Source organism: Buteo buteo, chromosome 25 (genome assembly GCF_964188355.1).
Source record: "Buteo buteo chromosome 25, bButBut1.hap1.1, whole genome shotgun sequence".
In the NCBI taxonomy this organism is placed as follows: Eukaryota; Metazoa; Chordata; class Aves; order Accipitriformes; family Accipitridae; genus Buteo; species Buteo buteo.
The window spans coordinates 17,703,839-17,721,532 of NC_134195.1; the positions used below are offsets into that span (position 1 = coordinate 17,703,839).

Consider the following 17,694-nt stretch of genomic DNA (forward strand, 5'->3'; position numbering starts at 1 on the left):
TACTTCCTTTTTTTAGTGACAGTAATGATGCTACACTTCTTAGTGAAATTACAGCTTCCCTGTAGAATTATTATTCTCCTTTTGTAATCCCGCATGCAGAGTTTGGAAAGGCAATTCATCATTGAATTCATAAGATCTTCCTGAATGTGCTGCAAAAAGCCATGTACTCAAATTTGACCTGTTTTGAAGATAGGGGGTTTATAATGAGCTTTAGTTTTGTTCTCTAAATCCAGTGGCTGTCTGATAATCCAAATTTATAAAAAGGGGGAATGAGTAAAAAAATGTAGAACTGCCTTTAGAGTTCAAGCTGAAAATAGAGAACAGTTTCTCAGCTTAGCAAATGACTTTCCTAACTCAGACAAATTACTTAACATTGCAGTAATAAACTTCATAAATACATAAGTGAAATACGTAAGTGCATAAAAAAACCCTCAAGAGCTAAGGTCCTATAAGCCTTTGTTTCAGACTGTGACTTGGAAGGATGGGATTTGTCTCACCTTATACCTTGTCTAAATTTTAAATTACACTTCCCCCAGGATGAGCCAAAGAGAAGGGCAGGATGAATTACCTTCAGGAAGTTTCTGCTTCGTTCCGGGGTGACTGAGAGGGTCTAGACAAATGGCCTGTGCTCGGCATCTGCTCACTGAAACAGAAGTAGCTGAATTCCACCCAAAAGGCTTCTTTAACATTGTGGGAAAAAGAATGCATTTATTTCATGAGTGCCAAGAGTGTTACAAACAGCAAGCTCTTGGAAGGAAGTGCAAGCTCTTGCTACTAATTCCTGAACAGAAGGAAGGGGCAGAGGATGGTAGAGCAGTTTTGCAGAAAGTTTTGCAAGGTACAAAGCTCTAACAACTTGCTGTTGTACTTCTTAGATGGGATCTCTTCAGTTACATGAGCATGTACATTTGGAGGTGATATCCAAGTAGGTATTTGGGGACTTAGATGAATTGATGAACCATTTTTGGAAAAAAAAAGTTTGTTTTTTATTTCTTTAAAAAACAACAAAAAAACCCAAGACAAACAAAAAAACCCTGCATACCTGAGGTGCCAAACATTTCAAGACCTGAAGCAGAACTTGGCTGAAGTTAAAATTATTAGTTGCATCACTCTAACTTGTGTGAAACAATGTACATGGCTTTATTCCTTCCTGTCATTAAGTGTTTTCTTCCCACCTCCTCCCATAAGCACATACCTACAGTACAACCTTGCAAAGCCCTACCGTACTGTTGTCATGTTGTAAATGTCTTGTAAGTCCCAGTATTAGCTTTAACTGTTAAAGCTCTGGATACACATCCAGTATTTTAAAATTTGTTTGTCTGTCTCCACCCCTCATTAAAACCACCCCACCCCCAAAATAAATAAAATAAAAAAACACAAACAAAACAAAACAAAAAACAAAAAAAAAAACAAACAACCAAAAAACAAACAAAAAACCCCACCAACAACCAAAAAAAACCCCAAACCAAAAAACACCACCTGAGCACAGACCTTGGAGAGTATTGATTTTTCCCTGCATCTTGAGCATTTTAAAGGAATGCTGGTGTCTTTTCAAAACTGCCATGCATGTAGAAAGTTGTCTCATTTGCTGTCATTTAAAGTCATTATGCCTCTGTCTTATCTGTATAGTGTTTGACTACTGCCCTGGTAGATTTTTTTGCGGCTTGTCACCTTACTGAACTGTTTGCATTAAACTAGTACACTCTACCTCTCTCGTTTTCAGAAGAAATGACCTAGCCTGCAGGCCTCACTCCTGGCACGCAACCAAATTTACAGAAAGTCAACCTGAGACAGCCACGTCACATGTTTCCTCGTCCAATGCCTGCACTTCCTGGCACTCGCGCTATCATGCAAGGTGAGTCTCTGCTTAAGTTACACGCATTAAGCTCCAACAGCGAGACAATAATAATGTAGGTCGTGTCGTTGAGTGTTTTTTAAAGCAAATACAAATACAGAATCGTTGTGTTATACATCTTTAGTATTGAATGTCCTTTCAATGCTTGAAGGGGGAGCGTGGGAAGTTTGACGTATGGATGAATGGATTTCAGAAACAGTATGTGATATGTGCGTGTGATTGAAAGGTAAGAAACTAGCTTTAAAGGCAGTCAAAAGGTTATGTTTCTTGTTCTGCATTTCCTTTCCGTGTCCACTGGTAAAATCATAAACCTTTATAAGCTAAAAGAAACCATCAAAATTAACATACTTAAAGTGAAATAGTAAAGGGAGAAGAAATTGAAAAATACTGTTTCAGGCTATTAAAAAGCCTTTTCCTAAATGTGAGGTGCAGAATGTTTTAATGTTGGACTTTAAGGTATTACTGGTTTTATTAGTTAAACTGTCTTTCCGTAATCTGATCTTCCCTACAACTGTGCGCTTGCTTGTGTAGAGAGGTAGTAAGACCAATGATTTTCAGTCCTATTTAAAGCACCTTAATATTCGTTAGGTCTCATCCAGCACTAGGGGAGAAAGGCTGGCACCCTTGTGAAACTTTAAACTTTTAGGTAACACCTGTTTGTGTCTGGTTACAGGTTCTTGTTTGTTTCTTGCTCATAGGCAACATTTTCAGAGGTTTTGTTTTGTTTTGCTTTTCTTTTGTTGCTTTTTTCTTGGTTCCCATTGGGCCTTAGTTACACTGAGCATTAAAGAAAATGAGTCTGGTATGCAATCCCAGTTTGGAAAATAGACTTGTGTTTTCTATATTTATTGCTGTACATTCTCTGTCGTTATTTCTTGATGTTAATTTATCATGGTAGTTAAAACAGAAGAACATTCATACTTCAAGATTTTATTTTATTTTTTCATGTATTTTTTACAATCAATTTTACATCATTTGTTTTCTTTGGAAGCCCTCTACTGTTTTTGAAATAACTTGCTATATGCCCTTGAATAAAGTATGAATGTTAACATTTAGACAGAAAGGGTTTTTTTAAATGCATTTTGTAATACTTCATTAACAGAAGTTTTAGCACATTATATTTCTCAAATCCTCAATTATAATTGCTGCTGTTTTACACTGATTTAGAGAGTTTGTATTTAAATTTCATGTAGATGGGCTGAATTAGATTTATAGATTTGAAGACAGTAAAAGTCCTTGTACATAGAAGCAAAATTGAGAAATTTCTAAAAACTTTATAGCGTCCTGGTTGCAATGCTAACTCAAGAGTATTTCTACTTTTGGTCTACTGAGTCTTCTGACTGAGCTGTAAGTCAATATATGTGTCCTGATGGTTGTCCTTGTACCTTGTGAAAGTAAAATACTGCAAGACACATGTCTCAAAGTGTGATTTGATAGGAGCTGGGCGAATCACAATATTTAAAAAAGAAAAAAAATACTAATTCGGTTCAAGGCCAGTCTGGAATGAGCTTTGGGCAGGAAATTGTGCGTGTAAGGGAAAAAGAGGAGGTGAATAGAGCAGTCCTCTCCCCCCATATATCAGAAATAGCAGCAACTGCTGGTAGACATCTGTATTAGTAAAAAGGGCAAATTCTGCTTTCTTAGATGCTGCCGAAGGAGTTAGTGGCTTTAGCACAGTCTAATACCAGGTTTCCCAGGGCACTGCCATCCTGAACCCCTTGGCTGCCTGTGCTGCCCACTTGAAAAGTGATGTACTTGGGAGATTTGTCGGTCCTGGTGTCTGTCACCCAAGACAGTTTCAGTGGCAGAGCTGACTTCACACTGTGGCGGCTGGAGGCCCGGCATTCCTAGAGTACCAGCCCAGGGATTTGGATATTTTGAGGATCCCAGTTGCAGAGGGGGGTTCTTTGGGCTTGCTCATCTGCAGAAAGAGAAGGTGAGCAGCTTCAGAGGTTCCCCACTTTCAAAGTACAATCCACAAAATCAAGAAGCACCCTGCACTCTAAGTCAAGCACCAAACTGAACAAGAGACACAGTAATCAGTACCTGAAAGCAGCAGTATGCAAGGAGATAATAGAAATAGCCTGAGGAGGGGATGTTTCTAGCCCAAGGATCCCATCCTTGAGCTATTTCTGGAATTTCTTGTCCTTCCTTGAGATAAGCATTTGAGATTTGGTACTGACAGCCTAAAATCTCTTCTGAATGTGCCTGCCTGCATTCCCTCTGTGAGTATGAAAACTAAACCACTTGTAAAACATGGAGAGTTCTAGAAGAGGGAGAGATGCTTTTGCTCTCTTCCAAGTAGGATATACCCGGATTTGGCGGGGGCAGGGGGGTCTGGCGCACAGCTGGACAAAACAACCCTCTGAAAATTGTCCTTACTACCTAGGTAGATGCTAGATTAAGCTGTGGGTAATTCGATTTGGTTTGGGGGGGGGGGGGGGGGTGTTGACTCGTTTTGGTGGAGGTTTTTTGCCAGCCTACTGGATTTGGACCTTTGAGAAGGTGCATGAAGCTAGAGGAAGACAGACAGACCAGAAGGGACTGTACCAGTGTAGATGGGAGAGAGGGTAGTTCTGGAGCCCAGGTCTCCATATTCACCACTATACGTGTATTTTTTATCATGCAACTTTCATTCAAAAACTGTAAGCTATCTTGGGAGCACTAGGCCGGGTCTAGGTGCCTCTTACACAATGCTAGAGGGTTAGACCTTGTAAGCTTTTGGTGCCTTCATTTCCCTCTGTGAGTCCTCTGCTGTCCTTTTCACAGAAGTCATACCGTAACAACATGGATGCAGACTTTTTTCCTAGCCCACCCTAGACTAAGGCTGAGTGCACTTTTCTGGGAGGTGTGGATGTGAACTATCTTAAGCTGCTGAAAGTTTAGGCCCTGCATTTTCTTCCAGTAAGATACACTATAATAGAAGATCTTATAATTTTTGTTTTGTTTTGTTTTTTGAGCCCCTGGGTGTGCAGTTGAAACCAACAACCTCTTCTACTTTGTTCTGGCCTTACAGGTGTGGGTGTGAGGCAAGTATGGTTTGAGAAGGCTGCTTAAACTGAGCTTTTGGGGCAATTAGGGTCAGGTACATCTGCTCTGTAATCCCATGCGGTCTGAATGTGGTCTGATTTGCTGAGATGATGTCATTTCTGGGAGGGCCCAGAAGCAGAAACTCATGCCCCAGGGTTGGTGGGGTGCTTCTTGGCCAAAGTGGCCAAGGATGGTGTTTGTAGATTATTCCTGGACTTCACCTGCCAGACTTCAACCAGCAGTGTAGGTGTTTTTATGAATCAACTCTAAAAAAAGCCATCGAGAGAAGGATATCCTGGGATGCCAGGCTCAGGGAGAGAAATGGCTCTTGAACTCTCTTCCATGTCAGGGTTCATGGGAGAATTGCCCTGCAGTTAAGAACCACAGGAGGCCATGCTTTGCAGTAACGCACCACCAGAAACTTTCCTATCCTTTCTTTGAAGCTTTTGCTGCATCTGCTGAGTTTCTCGTAGGCGTTTTCTGGCAGGCCTTTGACCTCTTATGCTGATGATCTCTGCTTCACATTTGATACCAGCAGATCTACATGAGAATTGTAAATTGAGGGTTTCCTGCACAAGTGTCATCTTTATTTTAATCGATGCCCAGTATCTCCTTAGTGCTGAAGAGGGGGGAAAATATCAGCAATTCATAGCAGTATCTAGCTTACGTTCTTCATTAACAAAGGAGATCCTAATAATGACCAAGACATTTTTTACATGAACCAGAGTATCTGCCTAAGATGACAATTAAGACCTTTTTAAGTATTCAGTAAGATGTTTTAAAATGCTGAAAATAAAAGAATGAAAGAACAAAAAACCCACAAGATGAGGCCAATGCCAGTGTATCTTGTTAATAAAATGCTTTTAGAAAATAAGCACCAAGTATACCTTCTCTTATTTCACATAAAGTGCTTTTGACCATGTTGTATAAAAAAAGTTACAAAGGCTATAGTAATAGAGGGGAAAAAAAGCAATTCTCATGTTAATACTGCATTCCAAAGAGCTGTTGTTGACCTTTGCAATATTTTTGACAGAAAAAAAGACCTGTATCACCCTCTGTATTTTTTATGCGGACTAACGTAATTTCATGGCTAGCTTTCACAGGTTGCTTTACTGCAGAAGATTTGATAGATGCTTCATATAATTATAGCTACAGGGAAGTGGAATAATTCTGGGATTTCTACCCAAGGGGCTTTGCATGCAAGGGCAAGAATTTGAATTTGGTATATAAAAGCAGGAGGGGCTGCCAGTAAAGTTCAAACAGGGAGATGTGATGAGAATAATTGGAAAGACTATCGTCTCAGCATGAGTGTGTTGGATTGACAGGGACTGGGTGCTGTGAAAGATAGAAAAGAAAGAAAACAGAACAAAACTGATTGGGTAGAAAAACAGCAGAAGCAGCAAGATTTTTAAATAGTGTTCTGGGCAAATGATCCAGAGAAAGTACACTGTCAGAGAGAGATGACATTTCTATAGAGGAAAGAGTGGCAGAGAGGACTGGTGGCGGTAAGAATTCTTGAAGGAAAGTCAGAAGCTTAGTTTTGGCCATGCAGAGCTTACGTTACTCGGGCATCTCCTGACATTTTCCTGTCAGTGTTGTGGATCTGGGTGGAATTGAATGACGTTGTAATGTTGCCAACCTGAGAGTGGTTTGAAACCACACTGATAAGGTGCATGTGGAGCCTCAGAACTAAAATGGTGGCATTTGAGGCAAATGTTTTTAGTGAACCTCTGTTTAGAAATGAAAATATTAAATGGATGGACAGATTTGGATAAGCAGGACAAGGGAGTAACTTTATGGGCTGAAGAAGTTTAGGGTGAGATTACAAAAGATGAACAGAGAAGTACATGACTTAAATAGCTGGAAGAATTGGGGTGCCTGGAAAATAAGGTGAAAAATAAGTTGGTGTTTGTCCTGGGAAAGAGGGAGCTAATGGAGTTCAAACTAAATTAGGCTAAAAGTAAAGTCAGCAGAATCAACAAGTTGCAGAGGGAGAGGGGAGCCTTCAAGGAGATAAATGTGCATTACTTATTGCTCAACTTCGAAAGGGAAATTGAGTTAGTTATTAAGGTTTTAAGCTTTGAATCGGTGGCAGAGTATAAAGATAAAGCCTTGACTTCGTGTTCAAACTTCCAATTTTATTAGATTGTTTGTCTCGTAACTGCAATGCAGATGGATCTTAACCAATGTTAGTAAAATTGGTGGCTATATGTTTATAATTATGTTGTGGCATTTTTTGACTGGTATATTTATGCTGAGGCTTTTTTGTTTATTTCCTACCATAGTTGTTCTTCTCATGACCTGTCAAACTCGTGGGATCAGTCAAGTCTACATCGCACTTCTGACCAATTCAGCTCTTTGGGAAGTATGGACAGCTGGGACCACACTCCACAAGTAGCCCAGTACGGAAGGCTTTCTGCTGCAAGATCTAATAGTAGCATTGATCATCTAGGGAGCCAAAGTAAGCGGGATTCAGCCTACGGGTCTTTCTCCACGAGTTCTAGCACCCCTGACCACACTCTATCCAATGCAGACACTTCTTCAACAGAGAACATGCTATACAAAGTAGGCCACTGGGAGACTGCTAAGCACGGAAATAAGTCTGGCCAGTTCTTGAATGACAGCAGTGGAACAGAGGACAAACCTGGGTATTTGCCAGCTCCCATCCAATATGAGAACAACAGAAGTCCTAGAATAGAGGAACATCCCGATGGCAAGCTCACTAGCTCTGGAAGATCCAGTTTTGGACCTGTCTGGTATGTTCCTGATAAGAAGAAGTCTTCATCTCCTCCCCCCCCACCTCCACCTCTTCGTAGTGACAGCTTTGCTGCTACCAAAGGCCATGAGAAAGCCCATGGCCCTGTGTACTCAGAGGGTGCCAGCACGCAGCACTTTACAGCCCTGAACCGGTCTCAGCCCAGGAGTGACTGGAACTTGGAAACTGTGGAGCAGCAGCGGCGACCCTCCAGAGCATGTGACAGGAGGGTCAGCAGCTCAAATTATAAATCCGATCTCAGTTCAGAACACACTTTTTCTTCAACTGGTGAAAGGTACAATAGTAATGCAGGAACTGTAAACAAACTGCAGTCATCCTTGTCCAGCACGGATGTTCGGTTTGCACAGCCTACTTATAGTTACCACCACCAGCACCAGTACAGTGATGAAAGCACTTTTTTTCACAATGCAAGAATCTTAGCTGCACCTAAAGATCAGCAACATTACCTGGCCTATAGTGGCATTCAGGAGTTACCTACAGATCATTTTTATGGCTACAGTCCAAACCAAGCCAGTCTGCTCAACACTTCCTCTTCTTCGAACAGTGCTGCTGAACAGAAGCTGGACAACACTGGACAGAGTCGTTATTATTGTGTGACAGCAAAACAGCCTTCTCAGGGAAGCTCAAAGCCACTACAACTCAAGGATGACAGCTGGAAATCGGCAGTGGGGACTGATGCATTGCTTGGACCTCATGAAAATCCTGCAGTTGTCACAATGGTCCAAAAACCAAAATACTATCTACCTCAACAACCTGTTGAATCCTCACTGAAAGGGTGTGAGAACAGTAGTCATTACCCAGTGGACAGAGAGGGGGATGCTAGGTGTGCTGTAGTAGAAGAAGCTAAAAAACCCAATCATACTGAAAAGTCTGGACAAAAGAAAAACTTGGAGAGCAGCTCTGAGGAAAGTGAAACTAGGTACGGTCAACAGGAGTATGTAAAGGGCTGTGTCCTTACCACTGAAAACAGATCTGCTCAGAAAGATTTTAAGTGGGGGAAAGATGAGAGTAGCAAGATTTCTCCTCAGAAGACTCCAATGTTGCACTCTTTAGCTCAGGAAGGGAAAAAACAGTCTGACAACAGCCCAGAAGCAGTAACAGAGCGACAGGCCCCATTTGACACTCACTTGTCTAAACAGGCACGAAGGAGCGATCGTTTTGCAACAACCCTGAGAAATGAGATCCAAATGAGAAGAGCGAATCTGCAGAAAAGTAGAAGCACTGCTACATTAGTAGGGTCATCTGAAACGGAGGAGTGCAATGAGACCTGGAAGCCAGATTCAGCAGAAAATGTCACTGCCTCCCCAGATGCTAACTTTACCAGCACCTACAAAGATCACCTCAAGGAAGCACAGGCCAGGGTTCTGAGGGCGACGTCCTTCAAACGGCGGGACTTGGAGCCCAGTCCCGCTGAATATCTCCCCAGGTCACCTGAGCGGAAAACTGGTAGTTACAACTCTTCATTATTGGCTTTGGTTTCTGAAGATGTGTCTGGATTCCTCGAGGCTACACAAGCTAAACCGAACCCTACAGGGAGTGGCACTCATCACGTTTCTCGGATTGGAGCCAGGAAGAGGTTCACGACAGAGCAAAAACTGAAGTCTTACTCTGAACCGGAGAAGATGAATGAGGTGGGGATGTCAGAGGATGAGTGCCGTGCTCATTGCCGTCCAAATACATCTGAAGAAGCCCTGGGCTCATTTGCAGACAGGTGGAAATTTTTTGAAGAAACAAGTAAGCCTGCATATAGGAAATCAGCACAGAAACCAGCTCCCCACAGTCTAGCTGAGGGGCAGTCTGAAAGGCCAGATAGGAAAGCTCACGGTGGACAAGAGGGAGAGGAGTCATGGTATGAGAGAAGAGGTCGGGCAGCCTCTGTTGGACTTGAAACTGCACATGCTTCGAAAGATAATGTCCACCATCGTAGCAGCAATAAGGCTGCTGATACGATTGTGAAATGTGAACAGCCGCAGCGCCTGGGAACCTTTGCAGAGTATCAGGCATCATGGAAGGAGCAGCGGAAGCCCATAGAGCCAAGGAGCTCAGGAAGGTACCATTCAGCCGATAATATTCTTGATGCAGGCCACGAACAACATGAGAAACCCCAGTACACCCATGAGAGGTCTAGATCATCCCCTTCTACTGATTTCTACAAACAGGTACAAGTGTCTTTCGTATTGTCCTTTAAATTGCCTGAGGTGGGGGGGCAGGAGAGCGGTGGAAGGGGAAAGAGAGCATTTTTGTGAACATTTCCAGTTTAGAAGCACAATGTAGCATTGTGTTTGCCTTTTGTCAGTAAAGGAATAATTGTTACAGGTAGCTCTCATAAGTAAAATTAAGAAGATCAAAATTTGTATTGCACAAGAATTGAATGTAGCAAAGAGCAACTGGATCAAGTAATTTCTTGTGTGTTGTAGCCAGATGGAAGAAAACTTGATTTGATGATATCCTCTTTTTTACAGTAGAGGTGTAGCAGGATCGAAGCAATCTTCACCCAGAGTTATTTCTTCATTGGTGTGGCCGCCTTACCCATTTTAAGGCTTTCAGTTCTCTGAAACTATGAAGAAAAATGTTCCAAGGGGAAATAATATCTACTTTTGTGCAATTTTGTTAATGGTCTAATCATTTTCCATAGGCGTCCTCTTTTCTTCTAAATTTGCATGATGCAAAAGCTACATAGGACAAAACTTCTGCCTAATACAGTTTAGAGATTAAAAATATGCCTGTTAATATTAAAGCTACACTACAGCAACAAGTGAAACTGCTTAGTGTTTCATTTTATGTCAGTTTGCTTGATTTAAGATGCATAAATTCATTCCTTAGAGAGATGCCAAATGTCTGTTCAACTTTCAAGCAAATACTAAGTTAATTGTTAACTGAGCGGGGCCAGGGAATGGTTGGCAGGTGTCAGGAGAAGTAAACAGAGAAACAAAGTCTCTTAAGTTCTCTGTTTAAAAGATGTTGTTCAAGCTGCTACAAGATTGCTTGATAGGTATAAGGAGTCATAGTGTATTCAACTTGTGTTGAACTTCACCTTATGCAAGAAAAGAATTGAGGCAATGCAGTTGTATCTTATTTTTTCCTTTTTTTGTCCTCCCCTCTTGGTAAAAACATTGCATACATACATACATACACATCCACACGGCACCTCTGTGTGTGTGTATATACAGGGAGTAGAATGAGAATAGCTCAAAAAGAAACAAAGTATGTTGATCTCTAAAAGTTGTGGACTCTTTTTCTTTAAGTTTTTTGTGGCTTTAAGTTTTGGAAAAGTTATTTTTGAATGCTATGTGCAGACTTAACTATGCGGATAATTTACTAGGGTAGAGATTCCAAGCACTGGAAATACTCACCTGGAAGTTATTTTGAAAATTAAATTAAATAAATTATTAAATAATTGCCTACCCAGCAGAAAAATCATCATATAATCTATTCCATGTATGCATTTCTGGTTTATTAGTCAGTGCCTTTGAGTTCAGTATAGGACTCCTGGGGCAAAATGCAGACACCTGTTTAGGCACCTGGAAAATATGGTGATAAGTGCATTGAAGATGCTTACAACAGACTGAAGTAAATAAAGATGTTGTTTTGCATATATGATTCAGATGATTCCAGTGCTAATGCGCAATTAAATTTCCTGTAGGTTCAGTGTTTGTAATGCAAAGCTATGCTTTGGGTGTGGTTGTTTGAAGATAGTGAGATAATAAAATTCTGGAACAGTGATGTTGTATGTTTTACTGAGAAACTAAAGTACATGCTTAGGGATTGAAAAGCTGGTGTGTACTTGCCTCTTCTAAACCATGAGCAACTCTTCTGTAAATTCGTTGCTGCATTTTTTTTTTATCTTCGCCAAATAGAAGAAGTCAAGGTTTATATAAATGTTAAGCTCTTCTGTAGATCAGCAAAGTAGAGCAGTAACTCGAGCACAGCCAGGTCGGTAGTGCTGCGCACGAGTTCACATAGCATACTGTACTACTTAAAACCAAACAAGCTTAAGACATGCTATGCTGTTGACTTCATGTATATTCAAACAGAGCAAACCCACAAATAAGAGGTTCCATAATCATAGATTTTTCGGGAGTCTGAAACATGATGACTTTGGTGTCTTACTTGTGCTATAAACCATTTTTAGGAAGTCTCAGCTGAAGTAAGGAGGCAAGCAGAGGATTTAAGGGAAGATGGGGAGCGTATTTTCTCTAAAGTTAACAGTCTGGATGAAAGGAACTGCACTGTAAGGTAAGTAGTTCTTAATTTCTGGCTCTAAGAGATTTCTTACAACAACTTTGATGTGATCTTTTCCTGACCCAAACTGGAAGTTTTGCTATGATGATTTCAGAGTTTTTGTAATGCCTTTTTCCCTTGTTTCCCTCCTTCTCCCCACACACTTCAATGTACATGATAGAATTAATATTGGGACTGAAATTTATGGGGACTCTAGGGTGAGCTTGAAGAAATTGTCAAGTGTTGAGTGTATTACAGTTTGTTTGGAGCCAGATGATTCTTATTTGTGTGCATGAAACGATTCAGATATTTTTTGTATTTATCAGTTACAGGTTTTTGGTGGGGGGAAGGGAGAGGGCGGGGAGGGAATGCTTGAGGTTTCTCAAAAGAGTTTTCCAGTATTATCTGTGGCAAAGACTGCATGCTGCTGGAACATAGTAGTGCTGTAAATTGGACTTTTCTCTACTTGTGCCTTTACAGAATGCAGTACCTGAACAGAAGCCACCAAAAGTTGTTTTTCCATTTGATCAGTTCCCCTTTTCTCTGTTAATTCATGTTTTAATTAAACTGTACAATATTTTCAGACCCTTTTCAAATGTATGACTATGAACAATGCAGTTAAAAACCTTCAACGTCTAGGGGGGTGCCCTCCTCCTGGCCCGCAGTTTGCTGGAGCCGTTGTAATGTAAGCAGTGATTTCAGTGATCGCTGATACTGCGGCTGCTTAAGTGGCGTGTGGCAGCTGAACTGAGATGGTGCACACATTGCTATCGCCAGGTTTGGTAGCTCTGGTTTTTGTAACAGGAGAAACACATGTATATGAAAAATAACTTCCATGGGCTTTCCTCAGTTCTGTAAGTGGTATTAATCTCTCAAGGGGAGAGAAAATTACGAACTGTCACAAACACATACTCTAGTTGTGGCCGTAAAAGCTTGTAAAAAATTAGTATTCATTCGTGTGTTTATGCAGTTGTATTTTGCATTGCTTATGGCCCAGCTGAAGACACCATCTGCTATTTTTCTAATTCTTTGTAGCCCTTTGTACTTACCGTAGTGATTTCAAAATGAATAGCCCATGAGGGTGTGAGTGTGTGCGCAGGCGCGTGGAGGGGTGATTGGGCTGGAGGGGAGGGAGAGGGGGAGGTGGCAGCACAATCAGCCAGGAGCAGACGAGCTTCTGTAGGCAGACAGCATCTCTGCACAAGTAAAATTATTTCCATCCACCAGTGCTGAACCCTAGTCACAAAAGCATGTGAATAATACTCCTACGCCAGCATTTTAGCAGTGTTTGTGCAGCACAATTCTTGCTTTATAATCATGGAATCCATGAAAATCACGTGACTGGGCACCAGCTGCAATAACCTTTTTTTTTTTTTTTTTTTTTTTTTTTTTTTTTTTTTTAAGCCGAAGCCTATTTTGACATACTATTTCAGATGTAGTATTTGGCCATTTCACCGCACTATAGGAGGTTTTGTAAAATGGTCTCTTTCGCAGTCTTTCCCTCAGCACTTGTGTTATGCAGAGGGCTTATATGTCTTCCATATTCAAAAAACTAAATAAATAAAATCTGTCATTTGGGAATTTAATTTCTGTGCTGTGAACTACCACTCCATGATGATGAATGGCTGTCCTATGGGAAAGGATATGTATTTCCATGTGCTCATTTTTTTAACGAGGCATTCTTGTGCTCAAAAGCGACTGGACTCATCATGACATGAATTGATTTTATGATTTTTGAGCTGCCCTAAAGGCATTTAGTTTCCTACTTTTAAAAGCTAGCAATCTGCAAATGGCTAGCAAATCTACCTAATGCGTGGTATATTCTAGAACATGAATATTAACCAAACCTAAGGTCTTCCTTGTGGTCATATTTAATACTTTCTTTGAAAATTTGGATTTGGATTATATTGCTGATAGCCCTTATTTTTCTGCTACTGAGGCCTGTGTGCTACAGTTGCCTTTGTGCTACCAAAGCCAGTGTGACCGTGCTGGACATAGGAGCGGCTCTTCAGTATTTGCGTGGGTTAGATGTGCAGGGACCCAAGGTGAGAGCCAGCTGTGGAGTCCACAGGTGCCTTCTCTGGGTTAGAGACTGCCCAATGCTACAAGGTGCCTCTGGCCTCCCTCCCCTCCAGTTGTTTTGCAAAAAAAAAAAAAAAAAAAAAGAAAAATTTGCATTTTAAATAAACTTTGAATGTTTACGATTACAGCTTCCCTGGTAATTTTCAGGAGAAATATGAAGTTTTTTAATGCACTGAATCTAGAATGAGAAAAGGTTGGAGTATTGTAACAGCAAATGGTTAAAAAACAACAAAAAGAAGAGTATGATAAGCAATTTTTTAGCTCCTGGGCTTTTTGCTTCTGGTTCATTTTGCTATGGTATTTTTTTGGTGCTGTTCTTTTTTTAGCACACAGTTGCAAAACCTAAATTAACATTACTTCGAAAAATTGGGATTTTTTTAAGTTGATGAAGATAATTTGCGAACTCCTTTCATCTTTGGGCTGTATTTTACCCCTCTGAGATTACTGAGTGCTTTCAGTGAATTCAGGTTGTTTCATCTCCCTCTTCAGAAAAGCTACAACGTGTTCTTCCGAATTGCAGTATTTAATAGCTTGGAATATTATTTTTATAGGAAGAGAAAGTAGTGGTCCATAGTAGCCATTATCATCTCTCATGCAAGAACCAAACCACTCTTGTTATGAACTTACAGGCATGCAAACAGTCATCTGACATGAGCTGAATATTTTTATACTGAGGCTTGATGTGATTCTAAGTATGTTCTTAACATTAGGACTGCTTAAAAGTGTTACACAAGTCTGCTGATCTGTAGAACAAAAACTGATGCTTTTTTATGTTTAATGATGCTACTCTTTCTATTTCAAATTAGTTACAAAAGCTTAGCTTTTTACAGATTTAAAGTCTATCCTTCTTGAAACATATCTCTTTCTCTGTATTTATCAAATGACATATGCTGGTTATATAATTAACTTCCCTATAGAAGTCTCCACAATTTCTAAACAGACATAGCCCTTCAGAAGGTTAAAGGTGGAAACAGGTGCTCTTCCCTGTAGTCCGTGGCTTCCTGCAGGATGACACGGCACACATAAAAGTCAATCTACATCAAAAGAGTAGTGCATTATGATCTAATTCTTAAGATTGCCATCTACTAGAGATGTTCACAGCCATTGCTTTTATTTACTTTCTAAGAACATTTGACTTGTATCTCTATTAATTTGTTTCTGCAATGTCTATGAAAATTACATAATTTCAAAAACTGAAAAAGGATTTATGAGATCACAGGTCACAGAAAATCTTTCAACATTTAATAGGTGTCAAGTACAAGAGCATGTACATGTCAAGTATAGGACCACAGCATGACTCAACTCTAATTAAACACTGAAAGATGTTTCTTTTCATTTTTTCATGCCTTAGCAGTTGCTCCTATCTGAGCTCTTGAAAACAGAGGAACAGCCTTTACCGTATAAAACCTAAGTAAAAATCATTTCTTGGTGCCTAAGTTGACCTAAATGCCCAAGTTTAATGTTATAAAAAATCTTTGACAAGCCAGAAACAGGAGCCTATAGAGAGGTTCCTGAATTCATTATTAGGTAGTTCATAAGGAAACTGATTTTTCAAGAGCTGGTAAATATCTAGCCTCCACACTTACCAGCTGATGGAACAGCAAATTATTTTGCAAGGAGGAAGGAGAACCTTCAGCAACACAGGAATGTGAATAATCTTACGTCTTCTGAATCAAGTCAGATGGAAAAGAATTTACAAATGGGTGATACTCCATTTATATATGTGGTTTTATATATCAAGCATATATGGATGTTTGTTTGTGTGTGTGTATATACACACACGTAAAACATACATGTGTGTTTTGATAGTTATTTCTCTGAGCTTGTTCTCAGCTTATTATAGGGGTTGGGGGTACATATCTGTAAAGGCTAACTAGCAGAGGAGAAAAAAAAACAATCCACATTACACATTTGGACAAATCAGTTTCTCATGTAATCGCAAGTTTACAGTGATAAATGGTGTAAGTTAGGCATTGCAAAATAAATTAGACATTGGAAATACTCATAGAAACTACCCCGTTTTTTATAACTCCAATAATTTTAAGTTCTATATTTGGGGTTTTTTACTGGGCTGTCAAAAAAAGTAGTATAGTAGCAATAGGCAGTGGTAGTATCTGCTTAACAGGGAGCTTAGGTATTGAAATGCAAGACTGGAAGGGTTTGGGTTTTTTATATGTAGCAAAAGGGCCGTTTGCTCAAATACTTAAGCAGAACTCTGCTTGCAGGCATTGCACGACATACTGATTTTAAACTTAGATTCTTTATTTACGGTATATACATTGTTAAGAGTCAAATTAAGAAGTTTTTCCTGAACGGATATTACAGGATGAGTGTGTCTCAATCATTGTAGGACTTATCAAGATATCACCAGAGCTATATAAGCAAAATGTTTTCACCCTCTTCCCTTTTCCTCTTGAGGAAGAAGTAGTATGATCTTGTGCAACTGCTTCCTTACAAATCAGTGAAAAATTACTTTGGCAAACATTTCATGCATGTATTAACAAGCTTTATGGTGTGGAAGAGGTGTAAGTTCTCTGTTTTACGCTTCACCTACAACTGTTGTAATTTTTCACATAAATTCTTCTAAAGGAAAGAAATACTTCCTATCAGTGTGCTAAGTGTAGAATGACCTAACAAGTAGTATTTTGTAGAAAATGAACTAAATATGCATGATTACTTTTTTTATCTAATGTGAGGTGTGCTAACAATTTCTGCATTCATTTTCTTCAAGAGTTTATAAAGTGAAGTGTTCTCTTTTTAAAATCAATTTAAGTATAATAAGGACTATTATAAAGGTTTGAGTGCTCTTTTTTAAGGGAGATTAACTATTCAGTTAAAGGGAGAAGAAAACATGCTTTTCGTGTAGTCAGAACATACCAGTTTGTTCGAAGTAATGCTTCAGATATCTGAATTCCTAACGCTAATGAATTTGCATGTGAAAATGCCTTCTTGCATGAAGTTAGAAATAAAAAAAATTTCTAAAAATGGCAGTTTTCCCTTTCCAGCAAGTTGTGTGCAGCTACTCGGCATCTGGAGGAAGTGCAGAAGAGCCAATGTGCATCCTCACAGGGTCTTAGCTATTAACAAAGACTTACGTACATAAGCTGCTGAAGCCCTTTCTATTTACATTAGCATTTCTTTATCATGAGATGTGGATTATTAATGCATCTGTCAGACCACTTTTTTTGCCAGGGATGTCATTGTATGTATCATATGGACTAATGGGTGATGCAGTACAGTCTTGGGCTTTTTCAAAGTTTGTATTTTGTCTGAAACTGGGAAAACACTTCTGTGGCTCTTCCCATGCATATAGAGGCAACAAAGGAGGGAGAGTCTGGCAGCTTCTATTCATGTATTAGGAGTCTTCTGCCAACTTTCACCTTCCTTAGATTTCTGTAAATACTTGTAATTAGTACAAGTTTCATTGCCATGAACCACTATATCTTTCCAGTGTACTAGTGTATGCAACCGACTAGTAACAGCTAAATAAATATCACACTCTGAGACAGACCTTCAATCACTGACACATGAAGGAAGCTGATGGAAGTTGATGCTTAAAAACACAGGCCAAAGGTCTACCTAAGCAGGTTTCCTTTCGCTGACGGAACAGTAGCAGATGCTCAGAGAAAATAAAAACAAGGCAAACATGGAGCCATGCTGCTGGATATCCTTGCCCAGCCTCTGCTGATTTGCAGCTAAGGGGTGCAATCCCAAGTATTTGTGGTTAACA

At 39.9% G+C, this 17,694-nt stretch overlaps 1 protein-coding gene across 2 annotated transcripts in view; it reads left to right on the top strand.

Moving 5' to 3' along the window:
• The window catches only part of SHROOM2 (shroom family member 2), a 130,675-nt gene that overhangs the window by 81,972 nt on the left and 31,009 nt on the right, over positions 1-17,694 (top strand). For both annotated transcript variants that reach the window (XM_075057220.1, XM_075057219.1), the window contains 3 exons: positions 1,724-1,855; positions 7,171-9,820; positions 11,794-11,897. In XM_075057220.1, the coding sequence (XP_074913321.1) occupies positions 1,724-1,855; positions 7,171-9,820; positions 11,794-11,897 (2,886 nt within the window). The remainder of the gene's footprint in view (positions 1-1,723; positions 1,856-7,170; positions 9,821-11,793; positions 11,898-17,694) is intronic.